Here is a 25,079-nt window from a genome sequence, read left to right on the forward strand (position 1 = left end):
TTACTTCAAATCTGGTTGCAGATTCTCCCTCCCACTCATAAACATCTCCTGCTGATAAACAAATTAGATCTTTCCAATGTTGCAGCTTTAAGAACCCACTGTACATTTGCACTTAAGCGATTCTCCCAGTGCTGATTCTCTTTCCACATATCGATTCCCAAGGAATAAATTTTAAAAGTCTCTAGCACTATGTGCAATGCATCAGTGCTTCAAATCTGATACCAATGTTACTTCTGCGTCTGTTTTCCACCTTCACCTCAGCCTAACATTCTTTAAAGGTGATACCAGACTGGTAACAGAACTCTGCATATTGAAACATTGTGGTGGTTGTGGTTTAGTATCTCCAGTCATATATTATCTCTGCAACACAGAAATCACAGCCCACAACCTATTCAAGAGAAGGAGTTTCTGTGGAAAATTTGATAAGGCCAATTTTACTGGTAGTGACAAGGTACTGGTAATGTACAATTTATGTATATTTTATATTTTAATTGTCCATACTTATAATATTCAACTTAACATACTTGTAAATTTGCTATCTTTTACTGTGCAGTAATGCACAGAAAACTGACTAAATGATGGAAGTCAATGTCAAAATATTTCCTTGCAAAAAGATTTTGAAAGCTAGAGAACAATACACAGTATCTGTGTTTCGTGACTGCAACAACCTTTTGAAGTTTGCATGACAATGGCAAACAAATTCTATTTTGTTTCTATGACATTTAACAATAATAGAATCAGGCGTTCCCAGCCTTTACTCTGAAGGAAATGTAGTCGAATTGGCACATTATAATTATGGCAATTTATATAAAAAATGGCACATGGAGATGCCTCTTTCATTCTTATATATGGATGCCGAAAATGAATTTGTTTATTAAAATATACAATTTCCTATTTGGAATGCAATGTTTGGACTGTTAGCTCCAATTGCAATACTTTTACATGAAGTTTGGAATGAGGTTGTAGATTTTAGGTTTGGTTTAATTGGGTAGAATATAGTAAATGAAGGAAACAACGTATTTTTAAATTAAAGACACTCTAATGTAACAACACAGATTTGTCTAGCTAATTGCACTGGGGAATGGCAAATTGCAGCTATGTTTGAGAAAATTTGTTTTAATCTTGTTTCTAATAATTCTGTAAAAGGGAGAATATACTTTTAAATAACAATTGTTTCAATAAACATAGTGCTTGGCAATACATATCAGATCTAGCAACATAATGGAGAGCGAAACATCATAATGTTTCAAGTTGTTACCTTTCATCAAAACTGAAATTCTGTAATATCCTGTGTATTTCCTTCAACCCTTTGGAGAAGATTGTGGGCAGATGTTGCACTTGTGCAATTGTGATATATAAATTAACAATGGGATATGCTGGATTGTGTGCATTAAGGTGACTCATTGGGCATGTTTGGATTCATTTAATCCGAGATGTTTCATGTGCAAGGCAGTCAATTGTATGAATAACTAAAACTACACCAAATATTTATTTGCTTATGGCACAGCATAATAGTGCAACAGAAACTCCAAGCTGCAAATCTGTATTTGTGTAGAGTTTCCCCAATGCCTGAATCTATAAATCCTGTGTGCCAAACTGCAAACATAAGTACTTAATATTAATTCAGACTGTCACTTCAAATTACCGAACAAGCACAAAGTTTAGCTAACAGCTTTGGGACGCTGACATTCAAAATTCACTTGGCAACTGATACACTAATGCTAAAGTTACTGTTTGTGGTTTTCATGGGAAAATTACTAGAAATGTGGAATTCAGACCCCAAAACACTGAAAGCACACTGGGAAAAATCCTAGCATCCTATGCAATAAAAATATAATTTGACCATAGTCACCATAAATCTGCATAATGATAAGCAGATGGAATTCTGGAATGTGATCCTAAAAAGTCAGGTAAAATACCCAGAATCTTAAGAATATAGAAAGTAACTGTAAGAAATTAGTGGCTTATGCTTCTGCCCACATATTTTAACAACTTTGTGTGTTTTCCAAGGATAAATGCATGTCTCTTTAAAATGTGTCATTTTCTGTCTTACCTCCTGATGCCATTTGTGCACATTTGCAAAGGCATTTGTCATTGTCTGAATCTTTTGTGCTAAAATAATTTCCAAGATGGCTGAGGCTGCTTATCCTGCCAGCTGTCCCACTGTAGCCTTTAAGATGAATTCTGTAGAGGGAAAAGATCAGGATGGAAAGTGTTACTTTTATCCATTAACTTACTATATCTGTGTGTAAAAGAACACTTTAATTCAGGTCGTTTAAGGAAAAGTTGTGAAATGGCATTTTCCAAAAAGAAACCTACCAGATTCCAGGTGTCAGCATAAATTTTATACTCTAATTTATAGGGTTAATTGTATAGCAACACTTTAATTTTAAACCATGGTGAAAACAGATTCCTTAACACCTCATTTTGGTAATTAGGAGTGTGGACATGTTCCTTCCTTTGGGTCAGTTTTATGTAGTAGGAGTGAACATGGAAATCAACGAAGCTCTTTTGAAGATAGTGAGATGGGAATAATGTAAGGACTGTTCTTCGTAGTCATCTGTACATAAGAAATAAGGGCAGGATCAAGCTATTCAGCTCCTTGAACTTGCTCTACCATTCGATTCAAGTGTGAGTGACTGACTGTGGCTTTAACTTCACTTTCCTATCTGGTTCTTCTCCCCACCCAATTGACTTCTTTTGTCAATCAAAAATCTGTCCAATAAAAGAGTATCGTTGATGCTGGTGATCTGAAATAAAGTTAGTTCATGTCGGAGAAACTCCACAGGACTCACAAAAGAGTTGACGTTTCAAGTCCAATGATGCTTATTTGGAAACATCTTAAAACAGTGTCATATTGGAAACACGATATTTACTTTCTTGCATCAGTGATGTTGCTTGACCTGCTAAGCAATGGTCCCTCTAAGCTGTGTAGCTCCGAGGTCCTGTGCATGTTGATCAGCATGTGAATGCATTGACTTTTGCATGCAGGAGTCGCTGCTTGCATGGACCTCAAAGGTCTGTGCACTGAAAATAAAAGTTACAAGTTGTGTAGCTGCTGAGTTTCTCCACTTTTTTTAAATGTTAAAACCTGTCTAACTCATCTTTGACTTTATTCTATCACCAACTTTCCAGTACTTTATCTAGAAGAATATTCTAAAGTCTGACAAACCTCAGAGGAAATTCCCAAATTTTAATGGGGCTCTGCTTAATTCAAAACTGTCCTGGTTTTAGACAGCCCCACGTGATAAAGCTTCCTTTCAGTATCCGTCCAGTTAAATCCTCTCAGACTCCTATGTTTCTAAATAATAGGCCCAACCTCCTCAATTCTTCCACATAATCACCCCCTTCATCCCAGGAATCAGCTTCATGAATCGTCTAGGAAATGTTTTCATAAGTTCGTAAGATACAAGAGCAGAATTAGGCCATTCAGCCTATCGAGTCTGCTCCACCATTCAATCATGGCTGATATGTTCCTCACCCCATTTCCTGCCTTCTCCCATACCCCTTCAACCCATTGCCAATTAAAAATCTGTCTAACTTCTCCCTAAATTTACTCACTGTCCCAGAATCCACTGCATTTAGAGCAGTAAATTCCACAGATTCACAACCCTTGGGAGAAGTAGTTTCCTTTTAACTTTATTATAAATTTGCTATCCCTTATCCTAAGACTATGACTTCTCATCCAAGAATGTCCCACAAGGGGAAGCATCTGCTCCCTGTCTATTTTATCCACACCTTTTATCATCTTGAATACCTCCATTTAATTTCCCCTCAATTTTCTAAATTCCAGAGAGTATAAGCCTAAACGGTTCAATCTCTTTTCATACGACAAACCCCTCATCTATGGGATCAAATAGTGAATTACCTCTAATGCCACTTTCCTCAAGTAAGGGGATCCAAACTGTGCACAATACTCCAAGTGCAGTCTCACTAATGCCTTGTATCCATGCAACAATTCTTTCAATACAAGTATGTCTCCTATTAAGTAAAGATAAAAACGAGGAAGACAATCAAAACTGCGTTTCATCTCAGTAAATCCTGTGCAGTTTTAGAAACATTTGTGTTCGTATACTCTTTGCCTTACAGTAACCAATAATTGACCCATCTTCCGAATTATTTGCTGTACCTGTGTGCTAACTTTTGTAATTCAGATACAGTGATATCCAGATCATTCTCTACTCTCTCTTCTGGAGAATCTCTCCATTTAACTAATATTCTTACGGTCTATTCTTCCCACTGAAGTGGACAACCTCACACTTAACCCAAGTAAATTACCCCTGCTATTTTTTTGCTTGTCCATGTTTTTTGTACTTTGATCTCTGCCTCTGACAAAGTTCAAATGGAGCTCAATATAAGGTCTTATTTCTTGATTACAGCCATCTGGACTCAACATTGAGTTCAACAATTTCAGATCATGGTCTCATAGAATATTACATAGCAGTACAGGCCCTTCGGCCTTTGATGTTGTGTCAACCTGTCATACCAATCTGAAGCTCATCTAACCTTCACTATTCCATGTACGTCCATATTCTTGTCCAATGACGACTTAAGTGTACTTAAAGTTGGCGAATCTACTACCATAGCAGGCAAAGCATTCCATACCCTTACTACTCTGAGTAAAGAAACTACCTCTGACATTTGTCCTATATCTATCACCCCTCAATTTAAAGCTATGCCCCCTCGTGCTCACCGTCACCATACTTGGAAAAAGGCTCTCCCTGTCCACCCTATCTAACCCTCTGATTATCTTCTATGTCTCTATTAAGTCACCTTTCAACCTCCTTCTCTCTAACGAAAACAGCCTCCAGTCCCTCAGCCTTTCCTCATAAGACCTTCCCTCCATACCAGGCAACATCCTAGTAAATCTCCTCTGCACCCTTTCCAAAGCTTCCACATCCTTCTTATGCGGTGACCAGAAACGTACACAATACTCCAAATGTGGCCGCACTTGAGTTTTGTACAGCTGTAGCATAACCTCATGGTTCCGGAACTCGATCCTTCTATTAATAAAAGCTAAAACACTGTTTGCCTTCTTAACAACCCTGTCAACCTGGGTGGCAACTTTCAAGGATTTGCATACCTGGACACCGAGATCTCTCTGCTCATCTACGCTACCACGAATCTTACCATTAGCCCAGTACTTTGCATTCAGGTTAGTCCGACCAAAGTGAATCACTTCACACTTGTCCGCATTCAACTCCATTTGCCACCCCTCAGCCCAGCTCTGCAGTTTATCTATGTCTCTCTGTAACCTACAACCTCCTTCGTCACTATCCACAACTCCACCGACCTTAGTGTCGTGTGCAAATTTACTAACCCACCCTTCTACGCCCTCATCCAGGTCATTTATAAAATTACCAGCAGCAGTGGACCCAACACCGGCCCTTGCGGTACACCGCTGGTAACTGGACTCCAGGATGAACGTTTCCTATCAACCACCACCCTCTGTCTTCTTTCAGCCTTGCTGAAATCCATATACACCACATCAACCGGTTTACTCTCATTTACCTGTTTGGTCACCTTCTCAAAGAGCTCTAAGGTTTGTGAGGCACAACCTACCCTTCACAAAACCGTGCTGACTATCCCTAATCAAATTATTCCTTTCTAGATGATTATAAATCCCATCTCTTATAATGTTTTCCAACACTTTATCAATAACTGAAGTAAGGCTCACTGGTCTATAATTACCTGGGTTGTCTCTACTCTCCTTCTTGAACAGGGGAACCACACTTGCTAGCCTCCAGTCTTCTGGCACTATTCCTGGAGACAATGACGATTTAAAGATCATTGCCAAAGGCTCGGCAATCTCCTCCCTGGCTTCATCTGGGACCCTAGGATAAATCCCATCTGGCCCAGGGGACTTATCTATTTTCACACTCTGCAGGATTTCTAATACCTCTTCCTTGTGAACCTCAATCACACTAATCTAGTAGCCTGTATCTCAACAACATTGTCGTTTTCTAGAGTGAATACAGTCAAAAAATATTCATTTAGTGCTTCACCTATCTCCTAAGACACCACACACAACTTCACACTACTATCCTTGATTGGCCCTTATCTTATTCTCGTCATTCTTTTATTCCTTAAATACCCGGTTTACCCTGATCCTATTTGCCAACAACTTCTCATGTCTCCTCCTGGCTGTTCTGAGCTGTCTCTTTTAGGTCTTTCCTGGCTACCTTGTAACGCTCAAGCGCCCTACTTGAGTCTTCACATCTCATCCTAATGTAAGCCTCCTTCTTCCCCTTGACCAGAGATACCACTTCCTTCATAAACCACAGCTCCCGCGCTCTACAGCTTCCTCCCTGCCTGACAGGTAGATACTTACCTAGGGGACACAGGAGCTTTTCCTTGAATAAGCTCCACATTTCTAATGTGCCCATCCCCTGCAGTTTCCTCCCCATCCTATGCTTCCTAAATCTTGCCTAATCACGTCATAATTGCCTTTCCCCCAGCTGTAACTCTTGCCCAGTGGAATACACCTATCCCTTTCTATCACTAAAGTAAAATAACAGAATTGTGATTGCTACCACCAAAGTGCTCATCTACTTCCAAGTCTAACACCTGGCCGGGCTCATTACCCAGTACCAAATCTGTGGCTTCACCCCTGGTTGGCCTGTCTACATACTGTGTCAGGAAGTCCTCCTGCACACACTGGACAAAAACTGACCCATCTCTAGTACTCGTACTATGGTGTTCCCAGTCAATATTTGGAAAGTTGAAGTCCCCCATGACAACTACACTGTCTCTCTCACTCTTATCGAGAATCATCTTTGCTGTCATTTCCTCTACATCTCTGGAACTATTCTGAGGCCTAAAGAAAACTCCCAACAGGGTGATCTCTCCTTTCCTGTTTCTAACCTCAGCCCATACTACCTCAGTTGACGGGTCCCCAAACATCCTTTCTGTAACTGTAATACTGTCCTTGACCAACAATGCCCCCCGCCCCCCCTTTTACCATCTTCTCTGTTCTTACTGAAACATCTAAATCCTGGAACTGCAACAACCATTCCTGTGCCTGCTCTATCCATGTCTCTGAAATGGCCACAACATCGAAGTCCCAGGTACCAACCCACGCTGCAAGTTCATCCACCTTATTCCGGATGCTCCTGGCATTGAAGTAGACACACTTCAAACCAACTTCTTGCTTGCTGGTGCCATCTTGCGTCCCTGAAACTTGATTTTGGACCTCCCTACTCACAACCTTTTCTATACTCAAACTACAATTTTGGTTCACATCCCCCCCCTGGATTAGTTTAAACCCACCCCAATAGCCTTAGCGAATTTTCCCCCCAGGATATTGGTACCCTCTGGTTAAGATGAAGACCATCCTTCTTGTAGGGGTCCCACCTACCCCAGAAAGAGCCCCAATTATCCAAGAATACAAAATCCTCCCTCCTGCACCATCCCTGTAGCCACGTGTTCAACTCCTCTCTCCCTATTGCTTGCCTCACTAGCACGTGGCACGGGCAACAAACCAGAGACAACAACTCTATTTGTCCTAGCTCTAAGCTTCCATCCTAACTCCCTGAATTTCTGTTTTAAATTCCCATCTCTCTTCCTACCTATGTTGTTGGTGCCTGTGTGGATCACGACTTGGGGCTGCTCTCCCTCCCCCTTAAGGATCCCTAAAACACGATCAGAGACCAGACGAACCCTGGCACCTGGGAGGCAACACAATCGTGAGTCTCTCTCGTTCCCACAGAACCTCCTATCTGTCCCCCTAACTATGGAGTCCCCAATGACTAGTGTTCTGCTCCTCTTCCCCCTTCCCTTCTGAGCAGCAGGGACATACTCTGTGCCAGAGCCCTGTGCTCCACTGCTTTCCCCTGGTAATTCCACTTCCCCCCCCCCCGCCCAACAGTATCCAAAACGGTATACTTATTGTTGAGGGCAATGGCCACAGGGGATCCCTGCACTGCCTGCCAGTTCCCTTTCCGTTCCCTGACTGTAATCCATCTGCCTTTTTCTTGTACCTTAGGAGTGACTACCTCCCTGTAACTCCTCTCAATAGCTCGCTCTGCCTCCCGAACGATCCAAATTTCATCCAACTCCAGTTCCCTAACACGGTTTTCAAGGAGCTGGAGTTGGGTGTACTTCCCGCAGGATTAGTCAGCAGGGACACTAGTGGTGACCCTTACCTCCCACATTCTGCAGGAGGAACATTCAACTGCCCTAACCTCCATTCCTACTATTCTAAATTCCCAAAGAAACTGTTGAAAAGATAAGGAATAAAAAATAAACTCGATACCTTATCAATCTGGCGCACAGAACCTTTTTTTTTGGTTAGAGGAGGAGGAGGATGGGTGGGAGACACTACCCGAGTAGTGTTTCGGGTAAGGCAACCACACAAATATCTGACAAATGGAGGCTCGACTCCCAAGGTAAGTCCCTTTTAATGTGGGAAAACTCACCCTTCCCGGCAGCACTCAATTCACCACTCCTTCTCTCCTCACCGCTCTGGTAAAATGGAGCCCCTTTTTCACATGGTTGTTTTTACTGATAGTTCTCCAATTCTCATTTACACTCTTTCTTTTCTTGTGCAATTACAAACTCTTTCTGCCTTCCATCTCATCATGTAACTTGGCTTTTGTATTTTCCTAGCCTCTGTACTTAATATCTATAACTCTTTCCAGTTCTAATGTCTGGTCGTCCCCCTGAAATAATAACACTTTCTCTCTCTACATTTGTCGAGTTGATTATTGATGGAGTGGTAAATGGTTAGTATTGGCGCCAAAGAAAATAATTATATTCTCATGCCAGTTTAACCATCATGAATGTATCTCAACTTTGAATATAACACATCATTTATGGCTTCTTTCCTAATAATGGGCATTAGCAGCTCACTCCAGGGTTATTAATTACTGTTGTAATATTTAATACTCAGATAGAGGTCATTAAAAAGCTGTGGAAGTACTGCTAATGCCCATCCTTTTTCTCCCTCTTTCTGCTTCATATAAACAAATATAACCCATGTTTTCCAATGCACAGCACACCCATTCCATAGCCCTTCTTCCTTGTTGAAGAACAACAATCAACTGCTGTCACTTTAACTTTGAAATATCAATCAATATTGAGTAGTTAAATTGACTTCATCATAAATTATTTGTCTTTTGAAGAATAGAATGGATGAGAAATGCTGATCTTTGAACGTAAAGAAGCATTTTTCTCCCCTCACATTTCGCATCTGTCCCGACAGATGGATACCAGACTAATCAAGTTTGCTGGACTGAATATTTTTATCTCTGATTCTGAAAGGAAAGTGAGAAGGAAATAAGCATTTTTTTTTGTCTGCTTCTTTGATAGACTGCAAATGACTCTGTAAAGATTGTTCATAAAGTTGAATCTGTCAACTTAAATGGATTAAATATACATTAACAGCAGGGACCTTTTTTTAAGAGTCATAGATGTTGACCTTGCAAAGTCTTCCTCGCTAACATCTTGGGATTGATGCCAAATCATGGAGAGAATTGTACTACAGTTTAGTCGAGCTTTTCCTCACAGGCTCATACAAATTGACCAAAATTTCAGACCTCTCCATCACCATCCATGAATATACTCTGATTTAGCAGTTAGACAGACCCACCATGCTGCTGTAGCCATCCTCTATTATCATTTGTCCTGGATAGACATACCTATCTACTAGTTCAAATATTACATTGCTATACTGTAAAGTATTCTTACTAACTCCTATTGCTTTTGTCTTTCTAAATCCAAGGAATCTTCAAAATCATTGTCCATCTAAATTGTCCTAAGCTTTCCACATCTATATTTTCCACATGCTTTAGTGATGTTGATTTATTACTTAGAATAGTTTTGTAGTACTTTTATCCTGGAGGCCTTCAGAAGTCCCACAATCTAGGGTATGTTCCATTAAATCTATTAACATTCTGTGCAGACTCCCCAGGAAAATTTGGAAATGGCATGACTCTAAGCTTTCTTAGCGATATTGTGGGCATGTATCAGCTGCAATGGGGCACAGATTTCTCTGGAAGTTTCATAGGTTGGAATCCTAATGGAACTGGTTTCTGCATCAAGTATTAGTTTCCTTCTCAAGCTGTACACCCAATTCCACAATTCAATTCAGATCATTGTTTTGTAGTTTCAGATTTTTGATTTCTTTTGGGTGTAGAAGATTCTTAATAGGAAGAATGATGTACACGTCGGCTTTAATCCTAATAATATTTTTAATTGGTATGTGCATTTGTAGTATTCCTATCCATTTTACCTTCTTAGTAACTGGCACCCCCAGAATTGATGCTACGGAACAAAATATTAACAGTTACTGAAAGAGTCTGTTTCCTTTAAATCAACAACAGAAAAATGGTCAGAAATGTTCTAGTATTTTATCCATTTATATTTTTGTATGTCTCTTTTTAGTTTATTTATTGCTGTTGGAACTGTCCTTAAATGAATATAAAGTTGTGGGAAACTTTTTATTTTGTGCAATTGACAATATCAAGGCAAAAACTGATAGTATATTTGTCCTGATAACCATTTACCATTGTAATATTTATCCAGTATATTCATAGAGGATAAAATTGATTTACTTGGCAACATGTTATTACTAGTTTATCCAAAGGTCACTTTTAATATTCTGGCAATTAGTTCCTGAGAAAAAAAATTATAGAATCCTTATTCATTTGCTTTTTTGTATAATGTTAATCGGGGCCAGAAAGCAGGGCATACACTGTATTTTTTTCATAATTTAAGACTGATGGTACAGCAATCTAATGAGCACATATCAAAACACTGTGTGGAGTTCATAAATCTGAATCAACATAGGTTTATAGTTATCAAACAATGTCAAATATAGATTGTTTCTGAATTTACCACTACTGAAAAAATGGGGTCGAAATAATTGGTCGTTACTTTAGAAAGAGTTGACAATATGGTTGATATTCAACAATTGCAGATTTTTTTTTCTGATTTTTCTGCCAAGTTTCTCCTTCCTCTTGCTCTTCTTTGAAGTAGTATTCTGCAGATGTTGCCCCCCCTCTAATTCTTTGACCAATCAGTCATTTTCATCTGTGACAGTTGGTGAGTGTCAACTGACAATTGAAATATTGATGATATTACAGCCAACCTTGATGCTGTCTGCACCCAATCCATACATGTGCATTTTTAATTCTGCTATTGAGCAGGAAACCCTGGGTGGGTTTCCCTTTCCCTAACCTTAGATCACAGTTGTTATTTCTAGTATCCATATTGCCATAAAAATCAGCACAAATGAAAGACTAAACCTGGATGCTTGACATTCTGCAGACTTAACTACTCACTATCTTAACTGGCTTAATAATTGGAGCAGCCAGATTTTAACATCAGTTCAGTGTGGTAGCTGGGTAAGAAGGAAATTTATTTGAACTGCAGTTCCAAACTCTAAATCTAAAACTTCTGTTTAATCTGTATACTGGGCTTTTGTAAGGAAGTTTCAGAATTTGTTAACACCATGTGAATGGGCAGATGCAACATGTGAAATGTGAACTGACTGTTAAAGTTCAAAATAAATGCACAGTGATCTAAATTGAACTAATCCAAATATTTCACAGTAATATGTCTTTGCCTTTACATTGGTGTCATTCTTAAGTAAGTCTATTATATGAAATCTCTTTCAGCTTACAAAGGCTAAAATTCCTTGACACAGGTATTGCATTTGAATGCAAACAAAATCAAGTGAGAGTTTGGGTATGATAAAGCAGAGGAAACATCTAGAGCATTATTGAACTAGCTAACAGCACAGTAAGCATATATGTTTATTGTGTGGGGATATTTCTTGTGCACTGTTAAGTTTCTCTTGCATACAGACTGCATTATTTTAAGATGTCAGTAATCTTGTTTTCTGCAAAGTAATAGATCAAGTAGAAGTCAGATTTAAAATAAAGGCTTAATGGAAATTTGAATTTTCCTTTATCATTATAAAGCAGCTTTTTCTTTGTGATCAAAAAGATCAAACTTAAGCAAGACCATTCAAAGTAATTTGGTTTCTGTTCGGTCAGCTTCTCATAAGTTGTTCCAAAAAGTGCTGTGACTAGAAACTTTCATTTTTTTATGCCCAATTTGCTAGAGTTAAAGAAATTGAGTTAATGCAATGCAACCTTCATTTATTGTTGAGCAAAGTTTTTAAAATGCTAATTAACAAATGTGGCCAGACAGTAGCTATTTTCAATTAAAATTGATGAAATAGTTCAGTGGGAAGTCTACAGAGGGTAGCATCCAAATTCATCGTTTTAAAATGTTTTCCGGGGTATTGTTTCTGTTTCATGGGTTTGCTAAGCTTTTGTTGTAGTTTATCCTGTCTTCACGAAAATTGCTCCTTACATTTCAATTCTTAACATTTCTTTGAATCGAAGAAAGCAAATTCAAGAGGAAGTATAATTTTACTTGTGATTGCTTGAGTTTACATTAATGTAAAACCATTATAACCTACTTTGCAGAAGTTGTAGTTTAATATTGCGGTATGTTATAGAATCCTTCCAAAGTCTAGTGCTGAAGATCCATAATTGTTTCCAGATGCAAAAATATTTGGCTTGGATGTGAGACAACTTTGTACTACTTTCCAGTGGTGCTTTAACTTCCTTGGGTTAGAAATACAACTGCTATTGATGTATTAAAAGTGTCCCCAGAAGACTCCTTAACAGGTTTTAAGGTACATTTTCTGATGGGAAGAAGCAAAGCAATTGTGCTTGATTGGCTAGATTTGTGTTGAATGCAGTGACATTTCCCTGCCTCGATTAAAAAAAACACAAGCAGTTTTTTTTGTTTGGGAAGTAAATGCAAAGCATCAGTACTAGTAAATATACTTTTAAGAGGGGTTTATTTTAGATTTTTAGTCTTGGAAGGAATAATGAATCTTACATCTCATACTTTTGTATGACTCTGTGTTTTACTATATGGGCTCAAAATTCTGACAATTCCTCAAGAGTGGGCCGCCGCCTGAGACCTCCCTGAGAGTGGACCAAAGCAGAGGAGATCGAGCCATTGTAGGGAGTGCGAGCCCACCATGGCTAAGTACTTAAGAAAGACTGTTGAAGTTTTAGACTCCATTTCTTTATTTTTTCTTAATACTAAGAAAGGCTGTTACGTTTAACTTTGTTGCTTTATTTTTCTACTTCATACCTATGATTTTGTACTGAGGTACCTTGGTACCTCAGGTAGTGCCGGGAATGGCGACATTGTACCCTTTTCACTACTCATGTATTTGAGACAATAAAATTTAATTATAATTCTCTACATTTCTCCCTTTGCGATCCACTTAAAAGACTCATCAGACAGTTTTTCAATCAACTCTCTACACTACTTCAGCTTTTTTTAAATTTACTTACAATTGAGTGCATTTGTACTTTTTTTTTCTTTGTTAAATGTTCTACGTAGACACAAGTTGTTATTATTCTTCGGGTGTGACTGATACTCTTTTCTTTCCAACAGTACACTGGGTGGGGTAGTGATTCATAGTTTCTCCACCTCTTCACCTCTGCCCCCAAACACACTGCCAGCTGATTGTTGGGCCCAATCCAAGCACCACCATTCCTCTCCGACATGCACATTAAGCTATTCCATACTCTGACATTGGGAACAGCTTTTTCCACTACTCCATGGCTGTGATAATTGTTGCTGTAATCACCTAAAAAAAAGTTCTAATGTCTTCATGTTGCATACACTGGATCCTACTCTAGAGTCGGAGTTAGGTGGGCTATGGAAGAAGCCCAACTTTAAAAATGCACCAACAAAAAGAGAAATTGCTGACAAAATGCAGCAAGTCTGACAGCATCTGCGGAGTGAAAGCAGAGTGAATGTTTCGGGTCCAGTGACACTTCTCAGAAGAAGCATGGTTGGACCCAAAACGTAATCTTTGCTTTCACAGCACAGAAGCTGCCAAACCTGCTGTGTTTCTCCAGCAATTTCTGGTTTTGTTTATGATGTCCATTGTCTGCAGTTTTTTTATTTAAAATGTAGCCCATACTGCACTCTAAATACACAGATTTCCAAACCATGGCATCTTTATTGATATGTTAACCTGCTATCCTGAAGGAGGAAATCTAATTAATATCTTTTTTAAAAAAAAATGGGACTTTGCCTTGTAGGATTTCTTTTAGATTATTCTCACTTATTAAACAATAAAATAAAATAGTATATCTCTTTGCATTAATATATTGATTTGACTATTGAGGTGCAATTGTTTTTAAAAAAGATTTTGCATTTTTCTCATGCGTGTCTTGACTTCAGGACATCTCAAAGTGCTATATTGCTATTGAAGCATTTTTTAAACTGTTGGTGACATATAAAGTGAGATGTCCATTATCAGCACAGCAAACTGAAATCATATAAATGACTAGATCATTGTTTTAGGTGTTAGATAACAAGTTGTGGCCAAGACAGTAGCAGAACTCCATCTCTCTTTGAGAAGTTGTACAGGATATTTTCAGCTCACTAGGACCGACAGCACATCTGAGGGACAGCACCTCCAACAAAACAGCATTCCTTAATTCCTGCACAATGCTGGTGCCAAGGTTCAGAATGAGTCTTGCAACCATGATTTTCAGACTATGATATGAATGCTGTTTGCTGAGTCAAGGCTGTTTATGGAAGGATTAAACATTAAACATATCCCTGATCCACAGTCACACTTAAAGCAGTTTCTGGAGCTGAAAGTACCAACATATGATAATTTTACACCATTGTTCTCTTTTGCTTCTCCACTGTTGTCAACCTGACTACTCCATCCTCATACATCCAAACCAACTTTCTGCATTCCCACATTTCCTGCCAACCATTCTAATTAATACCTCAAGTATGTCTTTATCTCTCTCTTCCCCCTCCTCCACTCCTCTGGTACATCTCTTCCTGAAATGCTCTGAGAACTAGAATCTGAAGCCTTCGCAATAACCACATTTTCCCTAAATACCTGTACTTGAAATCTTGCAGCTTTCCACATTCATCAATGTCCCTTGAGAATGGCCACCAAGATATCAAGGTCCAACTTGCAGCCTGTATCCAGGCCAGAAACTTCACAAATTTTAATTGTTTACAATACTGACTGTTCAGAGAATATACTAAGAGTAATAATTTGCAAAAACTAGCCACAAGCTGCAGTGTGACTGAGGTGAAAATATTGCTTTCTGGAGCAGAGGGAGGAGTTGGAATTACAAAGCCAAAGATGAATTCTGTAAAAAGACAGAGGCTTGAAGTTAGGAACTTGAAGACACGTGCTTGGAGTTTTCACTAGTTTGCATTAGTATTTCTAATGCAAATTTACCCAACGTTAGCCAAACCAGTGCAAAAGACCAAAGAACTTCAATTGTAATTTGTACACAAGGCAAATCATCATTGTCTTGAGCAAATCCAAGAATGCCTATGACTGTGACTCTAGCATTATGCTTGATACTGGTCACGCCACCCAGTTTGCACTCCTTGTGCTAATTTCAGCCCTACGAGGTTCTGTGAAACATAAACTGTTTTTAAAAGGAGCAAGGGCACTAATGGGTATCTTTATGAAAGATTTTAAGTATTCAAATTTTAAGTTACTCAGCAATGACTTATAGAAGTCCAATTTATGAAATGAAGTGGTTTTGTTTAGTATTTTCAATTATTTCAAATTACTTACAGCAGTACACTAGGTTAATTTTTTTGTCATAAATCCATTTTCAAGTGTATTAATAAAATTATATCAAATTTCTATTTTTAATTATTTCTTTTGAAAATATTGTCCATTTGTGTTAGTTTATGGCACATTTTTATGTTTGTCAATATACAAGGAAGATTGAGCAAAGGATTTACTTTGTGAGAGTAAGGTAATTTTCATTTAATTTACTTGTAAGTCACTGCTCACAGCCAAAGTAGAAACTTTTGGCCATGATTTATACTGGCCAACGTCTTGCAACTACAGTTAACAAGTACAGCAGGAAAATATGAGTGGGTAATGAACTTTGTTGGAATGACTTGAAACCCATCTTTGTATTTTGCAATGTTTTTCAAGTGGATTTTTTTAGACCTGCGTCAGAATTGAAAAACAAGCAGGAAAGTAAAATAATGCATAATGCAACATGTTCTTGAAGAAATTGCAGCATTATTCAAGTTTGGAAGCATTCCAAATAGAAGTCTTAAATATAAATGTGCTTATCTAGGCAGAACCATTGGTAATGCTTCATATAAAAGCAGAAATATTTGATAAAAGAAAGTTGAAATGAATTTAGTAATTTGAGATTAAGGGATTGTCTTTTGTTTAAAAACCCATATGTGCAGGAATTTGTTTATTTACGTAAGTGTGATATGTAAGGGCAACAATTCAATTTATTTACTGAATTTCACTGAGTAAAGAAAATATTACTTATTTTCAATGTTTGGGAGAAGCTTTGTAGCTCGGGTGCTCGTTGTTGTGGTTCTGTTTGCTGAGCTGGGAATTTGTATTGCAGACGTTTCGTCCCCTGTCTAGGTGACATCCTCAGTGCTTGGAAGCCTCCTGTGAAGCGCTTCTGTGATGTTTCCTCTGGCATTTATAGTGATTATACATCACTATAAATGCCAGAGGAAACATCACAGAAGCGTTTCACAGGAGGCTCCCAAGCACTGAGGATGTCACCTAGACAGAGGACGAAACGTCTGCAATACAAATTCCCAGCTCGGCGAACAGAACCACAACATATTACTTATTTATTTTCCAGGAACCATTAATTGTTTTTGTCTTTAGGGAGCGTTCTTATGAGTTTGAAACATGGTGTACATCACTGCCTCATTTCTATAGTGTAAATGACTTACTGTGGCCATATCAAGGGAGGTGTTCTTCTGTTGTTTTGACAAAAGAGGGTTTGGACTTTGCTGACCTTGCGGTTTGCAGAAGGATAATGAGATCTGTATTCATGTGATGTAATACCGAATTTGTGTTAATGAAATGTCTATTATAGCAGGGCTACCTGTTCTTAAATCATAAACAGATTTTTTTTTGCTTATTAGCTATATACAATAATGGATGGATTACAGTGGAGAGTTTCAAGGGAGCTAGACTCTGAAATTCATTGCTAACTGGTAGTGTTAAATTCTCAATTACTTTGAAAGGTACCCGAACTTGTTCTTCACTATTGCAGAAGCCAGATATATAGATATACTAATTCTGTTTTAATGTCATCACTGTTGCTGTACAGTTTTGATTGCCTGAAGGCAGAGAAGACTTTTCCAGGTTTTTGTTTCACTTACTGGCCCTGTGTTTTTATTTGAAATCCCCTTTCCGAGGAGATTATGTGGACTGAAATACTTAATCAGGGAACTCAAGTCATGATGGCTGTAGTGTGCTATATTTTGTAGCCAATGCTTTGTTCCCTGTTGTTTTCACGTGTTATGTTTAGAGATGTATCTATTTAATTCACTCAACATTTCAAATATAGAAAACCACTGTGGTATTGAATAGTAACACTTGTTTCTAATTTAATGCTATTGTTGATTGTATTAGGAAGGATCGTCTCAAAATTCAGAACTTTAAAAAGCGAGGTTTAATTTGCAAAATTCCTTCACTTTTCATTCTTTTAAGTCAAAATTTGTTATAGGATGTAAGTTGCGTGGCTGCATTTCTAACAATAGCACCAGTTAACCTTGCTCTCATGTTCCATTTAATCCACATTTGTCTGAACAAATATTCATCTGTGACATTGGCGGTGGGATTTTCTTACAATTACTTTTGCAAGACAAAGCATATTCTATAGCTGCCTGGAACAGGGAGAGCCCGAGCAAAATGATTGCAATTGTAGATTTTGAGCTGAAAATTACAGGAGAGAAATTCACTCTGGGCACCAATGTCCGCCTCCCTTCCATCTCGCTACCAGCAAAGTATGTAACATCCAAAACAATAAATAACAAATGGAAACCAATTTGGTTAAGCAATGAAGAGAGCCAAAATGCAAATGGAGAACCAACTTGATTTTCCAATCAGAGAAGCAGGATTTTATCAACCCAAATATAATTGCTGGAAAAGCTTAGCAGGTCTGGCAGCATCTATGGACAGAAAAGTGAGTTCTAAGAAAGCGTCACTCAACCCGAAACGTTAACCCCGATTCATTTCGGGTTGAGTGACGCTTCCTGAGAACTCACTTTTCAGTCCATAGATGCTGCCACACCTGTTGTGCTTTTCCAGCAATTTCTATTTTTGGTTCTAATTTACAGCCTCTGCAGTTCTGTCAGTTCATATTTGTGAACCAAATTTAGCTCTGTAAATTAGCATTATTTATGCCTCGATCTATCTTCTTTTTCATTCTCTCTCCTCGCCCCCCCCCACACAAATATTCTCCCCAATAAAGACTTTTTCTTCCTACTTTTGAATAATGCATCTATTGTCTTTCATTTCCTTTCACTTCTAACACTGATAATTCACAGTCTCTTCTCTCAAGTGCCTGAATTTCTGAAAGGATATTTAACAAAATAAGTTTTTTAAACGCAGAGGAGAAAAATTAAAACAAAGCAGGAATCTAATGAGTTGTTTTTCTCTTCCTCCTTGCTTTGTATCCAGAACCAGATTACCAGAATGGAGTTACAGTCTGAAATGTTCCCAATAACCTTATAGGTATTCATTTAAATAGTTACAGTTGCTTCTTGATGCAGGCTATAAGTCATGAAGACGAGACAATTCTGCAAAATATGCATATCACAAGCAGTACAATTTTAATTTGTGCCAGAAAGTATACAGGTATCCATTTTTTTTGAAACAGGAGTCTTCCTATCAATTCAGGGAAAACCCTCACAAGGTCAGCCCAGCTTCTTTGTGCCCCCACATATACCCCGCTTCCTTTGGATCAGTCTTACCACTTCCATGCTCCCCATGTATCCTCTATCACCATTCATCGAGTATGCATTATGTACAGTCCTCAGATTCCATGCAATATCAATAATATTTTACATTGCTTGAGACAAAAAAGATGAATGCCTCACCGTGCAATCAAAATCTGCATATCGTTGATACTGAGAAAAACACATTCTATTTGAATAAATATGATTGTCATACTTGTTATCCTATAAACTTGTCAACAAGCCATGACAAAGGCGCAATGTGTTACTGTAACTTCTTGATGATGTCATTCATTCTTAGATGAACTTGCTGAATCCTGTTAGCACTCGAAAGTTGGTGAACCATTGATTGTGGCCACAGTCATCCAGACAATAGGCTGGCCTCCAGACAGGCAAGAACAGAAAGTGCTCATTTCACTTTCAAAGAGAGTGCCTGCCAATCAACATAGGACAGCAGATGACAGGATTTTTTTCAAGTGTCAAAACCAGGCTTTTTTTTTAAAAGTCAGCTGGAACCATTAAACTTGCATTAGAAAATATGATGGCATGGAGTGGCAAGATACATTAAACCTTTTTCATTGATTTCTAACACTTTCTCTGTGAGAAATGCACTGATGAACAAACGTGAAAGTCCAATCAATCAAAGTATCAAAAAGATAGATCCTTACAAAGAATCAATGCATTACAAAAGTATATATTATATCTAATATTGACGTTGAAGATGTGAAACTGTCACATTGGCCTTTCAAATAATATAACATTCTTCTATACAATTGAGATGAACACAATTGAGACCTCTCAGCAGCTTTTCCATTTTTTTCAACAAAATGTCATACCAAACCTGCCATGGTTTTACTGAGCTTCCCAAACCCCACACCCACCAGACAAAATTGTGTGTGAGAGGAAATCAGATGTCTGGTTCCCATTTGAACTGGGGAACCTGACCTCAGTGGGGTCTGAAATCAGGCAATCTCTGCATGCAAAATGACTGAAGGAAAATGATGTGATGTCAGCAATGTAGAGAAACTGAATTTCCACTGAAACAAGTTTCACTGTGGTTAATCACATATTGAAAATCATCTCTGTAGCCTGGCTAAAATTCAGCCTATGTTTTCTAGATGAAAGCAATTTCTGAAATACTGACCTGTACTTCTGTGCTTCACTGTCCAAGTAGAATTGGTTGTATAATGAAAAGCCTTCGTTCGCTTCCCAGTCACACATTTGGATGCGAAGGACATAGGTCTTCTGGTTAGTTAGCTGATGAGTAAATTCATTTCCCAACCAGTATTCTCCAGCAGGATCACCAAATCCCTGTAAACAAATTACTTTTACTTACAGCAATACATTCTTGTACATTTGTAATGAATGAATGTTCAAAACACTGAATACTATTTCACTGAAGCAAAGTGAAATGGCAAAAATGAGCCATACTTTTCTGTCATCTGTCCTATCCACTGAAGTAAAAGAGTTCAGTTTGTAGAATTGCATTGTTATTCACTAAATGTAAAAGATCTCCTGCAGTATCATGTTTGAACATTGAATCATGGGTTTTATTCTAACACACGTTTTAAGAAGTGATACCAATAACATTATTTATCAAAATTTTCCGAGTTTTAGTTAGCATTTTTCTATACCTGTAGTTTTCCTTTATTGCATCTTTTTTCAACTGTAAAGGTAATTTGACAGCATGTGACAATGCCCCGCTATTACTAGTTGCAAATTGGTTAAAATGTTACTTTATTCTGCACAGATGGGCATATGTGGAAGCATCTTTGTTCTGTTATCTCAGAATAAAGGTTGTTAGAGCACCAACTTGGACAATCACATAACTCTTTGTCTATTTGGCTACCACAATGAGTTCCCAATACTAAAGTGGCAAACTGCATTTTGTAGAATATTACTCAGCTGTTTAGAGCAGTAAAGCCTTAAGTTTGACTTCTAGTCTGCCACATGAGTTGGTCTGAGCTTGAGGACATTGCAGTTAGCTTCCTTCCCCTGGAATAAGCAACAGAAAAATGTCTGCTTTTGATCACCATCCAGTGACCATTGTTGGCTAATGCATATATGGTGAAATCAGGATTAGGTTTACTGTGATGTGTTGACAAACTAATAAATAGCCTGATCCTATTTCATCACACATGTGACAAAATGCTATTTGAATGCATTCTTTGCATGCCCTTTGAGAGAGAAAAATTTCAGGTTGTCAGGTGTATGTTGATTTTTAACGAATATAGAGGGTCTTTTAAAGAAATAGTTTTAAGCTATGAAATAACTTTGAGTTTTGTAGTTGATTATAAAAGAAGCAGGAGGGGCATTTCGCAATAAGCTCATAGTTTGTAGGTCCGCTTTTTGGAAAGGACGATTTCAGAAGTCAGAAGGTTAGAAAAGAAAAGAGGAACTGGATAAAATAACAGGAAGGCTGTAACGAACAAGGACAGCCAAATAAGACCGATTCAAAAGAAAAACAAGTGAGGTAATTAATAAGTATGATCGGTTTGGGTGCAGGGAATTACCAAATGAAGGAATAACGGGTACAAGTAATAACCAAATAAGGGGATAGAATGAAAGACACTTATGATAGGTTTATTGCTTAGTGTAGGGGTGTCGAGAGACCCCTCAGAAAAGTATTAAAAAACTCTGTATTTTACTGTCGGGTGTGTCTCTCCTCGTAGAGCCACCTATCTTTAAAGATGTTCGAATAAATGTACTGCTTTGTAACTCTTTGACTCGGACTGAAAAGTATTGATTAAGTGGATTCGTTTGTCACTATTGGGGGCTCTCATCCGGGATGAACTTCAACTCCTGAAAAGACTCCCACTGTCGATAACTGAGAAGGCGTGCCCCGTTCCTTTAGAACGTTTCATGTTTTTCAGCGATGGGTGGCTTCAGGGATTGCCTGAAATGAATCCTTTAAGAGTCGTTCCAAACCAGTTGGCAGTGAGTGTGTGTACCTTGAGTTGGACTCAAGGGGTCCTTGGGTGGGACCCAAGGGGGAAGGCACAATCGGAAGATGTCTAATAGCCAGGTAACTCTGTGCACAGACCAAGGTAAGAAAACCGAGCTAGGAGGTTCATTTTCAGACGTTTCGTTACCTGACTAGGTAACATCTTCAGTGGGCCTCATGCAAAGCAATGCTGAAAATTCCTGCTTTCTATTTGTATGTTTGGGTTCCATGAATTAATGTTTAGAAAAAAAAACTCCTTTTCCTTCTCTCAGTCACTCCAAAGACATGTCAATTCCTTGTGCTGCACACAATGGATGGCTCAAGATAAGTGAAGGTGCACATGGTATCCCGGAACTCAGAACTCTAAGCATGATTTCATAAGAGGATCTGACACTTAAGATTACACAAGTAGAACATCTGTATAAAATGATGAGATTTGGGCCTCAATAATTTCATATTTGAGGGTAACGATAACTTTTGAACACAGAACATCTGAATTGCTGCAGCTATCTTTCCTAATGGAAGGGCGGTGTAGGGTGGGGGCTGTGGGAATTACTGTTACATGGGTCACAGCAATGACATTGTCTCAGGGATGGAACCAGTCCATACAAGGCCAATAACCACTTGTCATCCTAAAGATATAATCAACATTCTCCACAATAAGCTCAGAAGAGGGGAATCCCAGTATACAAGTGTGAAATGTACATTTTCCACATGGCTAGTTCTGTGGCCAATCTGAGTGAAATTTACAGATCATTGCCAAATTTGTTCTGTGTACTCGGGTCACCCATCTGCAGTTGATTTTTGCTGATTTTTGTTTTTTGCTTATCATCTTTAAATCAGTCAGAGTCAAATTTGAATGTAGATCCTAAAGGACAGGAGGGCTCATTGAACTAGCTGGTTATCTACAGTCACTTTGAAAAATTCTTACCATTTTGTATTCTTTCCATGTGCGTTGAAAATCCATTTTGCCATCTTGACGACGTTGTATTATAGTCCATCCTCCTCCATTGGATTCCATGTCACAAAATGCCTGTTGTAATACAATTAATATATCACAACTGACTTCATATATTTGCAAAGCTAATTAGAACTCTTCAATTTAGCATCCACTGGTATTCTCACTAGATTTTAGGAAACTGGTTCAAATATACTTGACCAAATGTGCTAAAAGGTGAACACTGTGAGGTTTCTTTTTCTCTCTACAAATACTGCCAGATATGTTGAGCATTTGTCAGATTTCCAGCAACAAAATATTTTGCTTGTACCGAGAGTTGGTCACTCCTAAGGCTCAGGACAAGGATAGATGGGTTACAGTTACGGGGAGGAAAGGGGACAGACAGAAAGTGCAGAGGTCCCCTGTGAACTTTCCCCTCAGCAATAAGTATACCATTATGGATACTGCTGGGGGGGAATGACCTACCAGAGGAAAGCCGTAGCAGTCAGTTCTCTGGCACTGAGCCTGACACTGTAGCAAAGAAGGGAAGGGGGCAGAATAGAAAAATACTCATGGTCGGAGACTCGATAGTTACAGGAATCGACAGGGGATTTTGTGGTCAGGATTGGGATTCCCGGAAGGTATGTTGCCTCCCTGGTGCCAGGGTCCGGGACGTCTCCAATCGGGTGTATAAAGTTCTTAAGGAGAGGGCGATCAGCCAGAAATTGTGCTACATACTGGCACGAATGATATAACCAGGAAAAGGATCGAGGATATATAAAGTGATTTCAGGGAGTTAGGATGGAAGCTGCAAAGCAGGACGAACAGAGTAGTGTTCTCTAGTTTACTACCGGTGCCACGAGATAGCGAGGCGAGGAACAGGGAGCGGGCGCAGCTTAACACGTGACTGCGCAGCTGGTATAGGAGGGAGGGCTTCAGATATGTAGATAATTGGGATGCCTTCTGGGGAAGGTGGGACCTGTACAAGAAGGACGGGTTACATCTGAACTGGAAGGGGACCCATGTCCTGGGTGGAAGGTTTGCTCGAGTAGTTCGAGAGGGTTTAAACTAGTACGGCAGGGGGGTGGGAACCTGTGCTGTACGCCGGGGGTGAGAGTTGATGCAGATGAGGCAATAGCAAGAGGTAGACCAGCTAGTGGGAAGGAGTTTCCTGGGAAGGAACCAAGAGATCATTTAAAGTGTGTTTGCTTTAATGCAAGGAGTATCGGGAATAAAAGTGATGAGCTTAGAGCATGGATCAGTACCTGGTGCTATGATGTTGTGGCCATAACAGAGACATGGGTTTCTCAGGGGCAGGAGTGGTTGCTGGATGTTCCAGGGTTTAGAGCATTTAAAAAGAATAGGGAGGGGGGGAAAAAGAGGAAGGGGTATAGCACTACTAATCAGAGAGGGTATCACAGCTCAGAAGCTTCCATTGTCGAGGAAGATCTGCCTACCGAGTTAGTGAAAATTAGGAACAGCAAGGGAGCAGTCACCACGTTAGGGGTTTACTACACGACCCCCAATAGCAGCAGGGAGATGGAAGAAAGCATACGTCGGCAGATTTTGGATAAGTGTGGACGTAGTAGGGTTGTTATAATGGGTGACTTTAACCTTACCAATATTGATTGGAACCTCCTTCGAGCAGAAGATTTGAATGGAGCTGTTTTTGTAAGGTGTGTTCAGGAGGGTTTCCTAACTCAGTACGTTGACAGGCCGACGAGAGGAGAGGCCATTCTGGACTTGGTGCTTGGAAACGAGCCAGGGCAGGTATCAGATCTCACCAAATCTTGAGAGCATTTTGGTGATAGTGACCACAACTGTCTTACATTCTACATAGCAATGGAGAAGGAGAGGATTAGGCAAAATGGGAGGATATTTAATTGGGGAAGACGAAACTATGATGTGACTAGACATGAGTTAGGAAGCATGGATTGGGAGCAATTGTTCCATGGTAAAGGCACTATAGACATGTGGAGACTGTTTAAGGAACAGTTGTTGCAAGTGATGAATAAATATGTCCCTCTGAGACAGGCAAGAAGTGGTAAGATAAAGGAACCTTGGATGACGAGAGCGGTGGAGCTTCTCGTCAAAAGGAAAAAGGTAGCTTACATAAGGTGGAGGAAGCTAGCATCAAGCTCAGCTCTGGAAGATTACAGGCAGGCAAGGAAGGAGCTCACAAATGGTCTGAGGCAAGCCAGGAGGGGGCACGAGAAAGGCTTGGCAGAACGGATTAGGGAGAACACTTATGTGAGGAATAAGAATGGTCAAAGAAAGAGTAGGGCCGATCAGGGACACCATAGGGAATTTGGTGTGTGGAGTCTGAGGAGGTAGGGGAAGCCCTAAATGAGTTTTTTGCTTCTATCTTTACGAAAGTAATGAACTTTGTAGTGAATGAAACCTTTGAAGAGCAGTTATGCATGCTGAAAT

The 25,079-nt window shown here is 39.1% G+C and overlaps 2 protein-coding genes across 4 annotated transcripts in view; one reads left to right on the forward strand and one right to left on the reverse strand.

The window, feature by feature from the left end:
* The window catches only part of mcph1 (microcephalin 1), a 308,959-nt gene that overhangs the window by 141,670 nt on the left and 142,210 nt on the right, over positions 1 to 25,079 (forward strand). The gene's annotated exons all lie outside the window — the stretch shown is intronic.
* The window catches only part of LOC132834288 (angiopoietin-2-like), an 85,615-nt gene that overhangs the window by 4,256 nt on the left and 56,280 nt on the right, over positions 1 to 25,079 (reverse strand). For both annotated transcript variants that reach the window (XM_060853014.1, XM_060853023.1), the window contains 3 exons: positions 22,644 to 22,745; positions 19,913 to 20,079; positions 2,054 to 2,184 (listed from right to left, as the gene is read on the reverse strand). In XM_060853014.1, the coding sequence (XP_060708997.1) occupies positions 2,054 to 2,184; positions 19,913 to 20,079; positions 22,644 to 22,745 (400 nt within the window). The remainder of the gene's footprint in view (positions 1 to 2,053; positions 2,185 to 19,912; positions 20,080 to 22,643; positions 22,746 to 25,079) is intronic.

The sequence above is a fragment of the Hemiscyllium ocellatum genome, chromosome 3, assembly GCF_020745735.1.
Source record: "Hemiscyllium ocellatum isolate sHemOce1 chromosome 3, sHemOce1.pat.X.cur, whole genome shotgun sequence".
NCBI lineage: Eukaryota > Metazoa > Chordata > Chondrichthyes > Orectolobiformes > Hemiscylliidae > Hemiscyllium > Hemiscyllium ocellatum.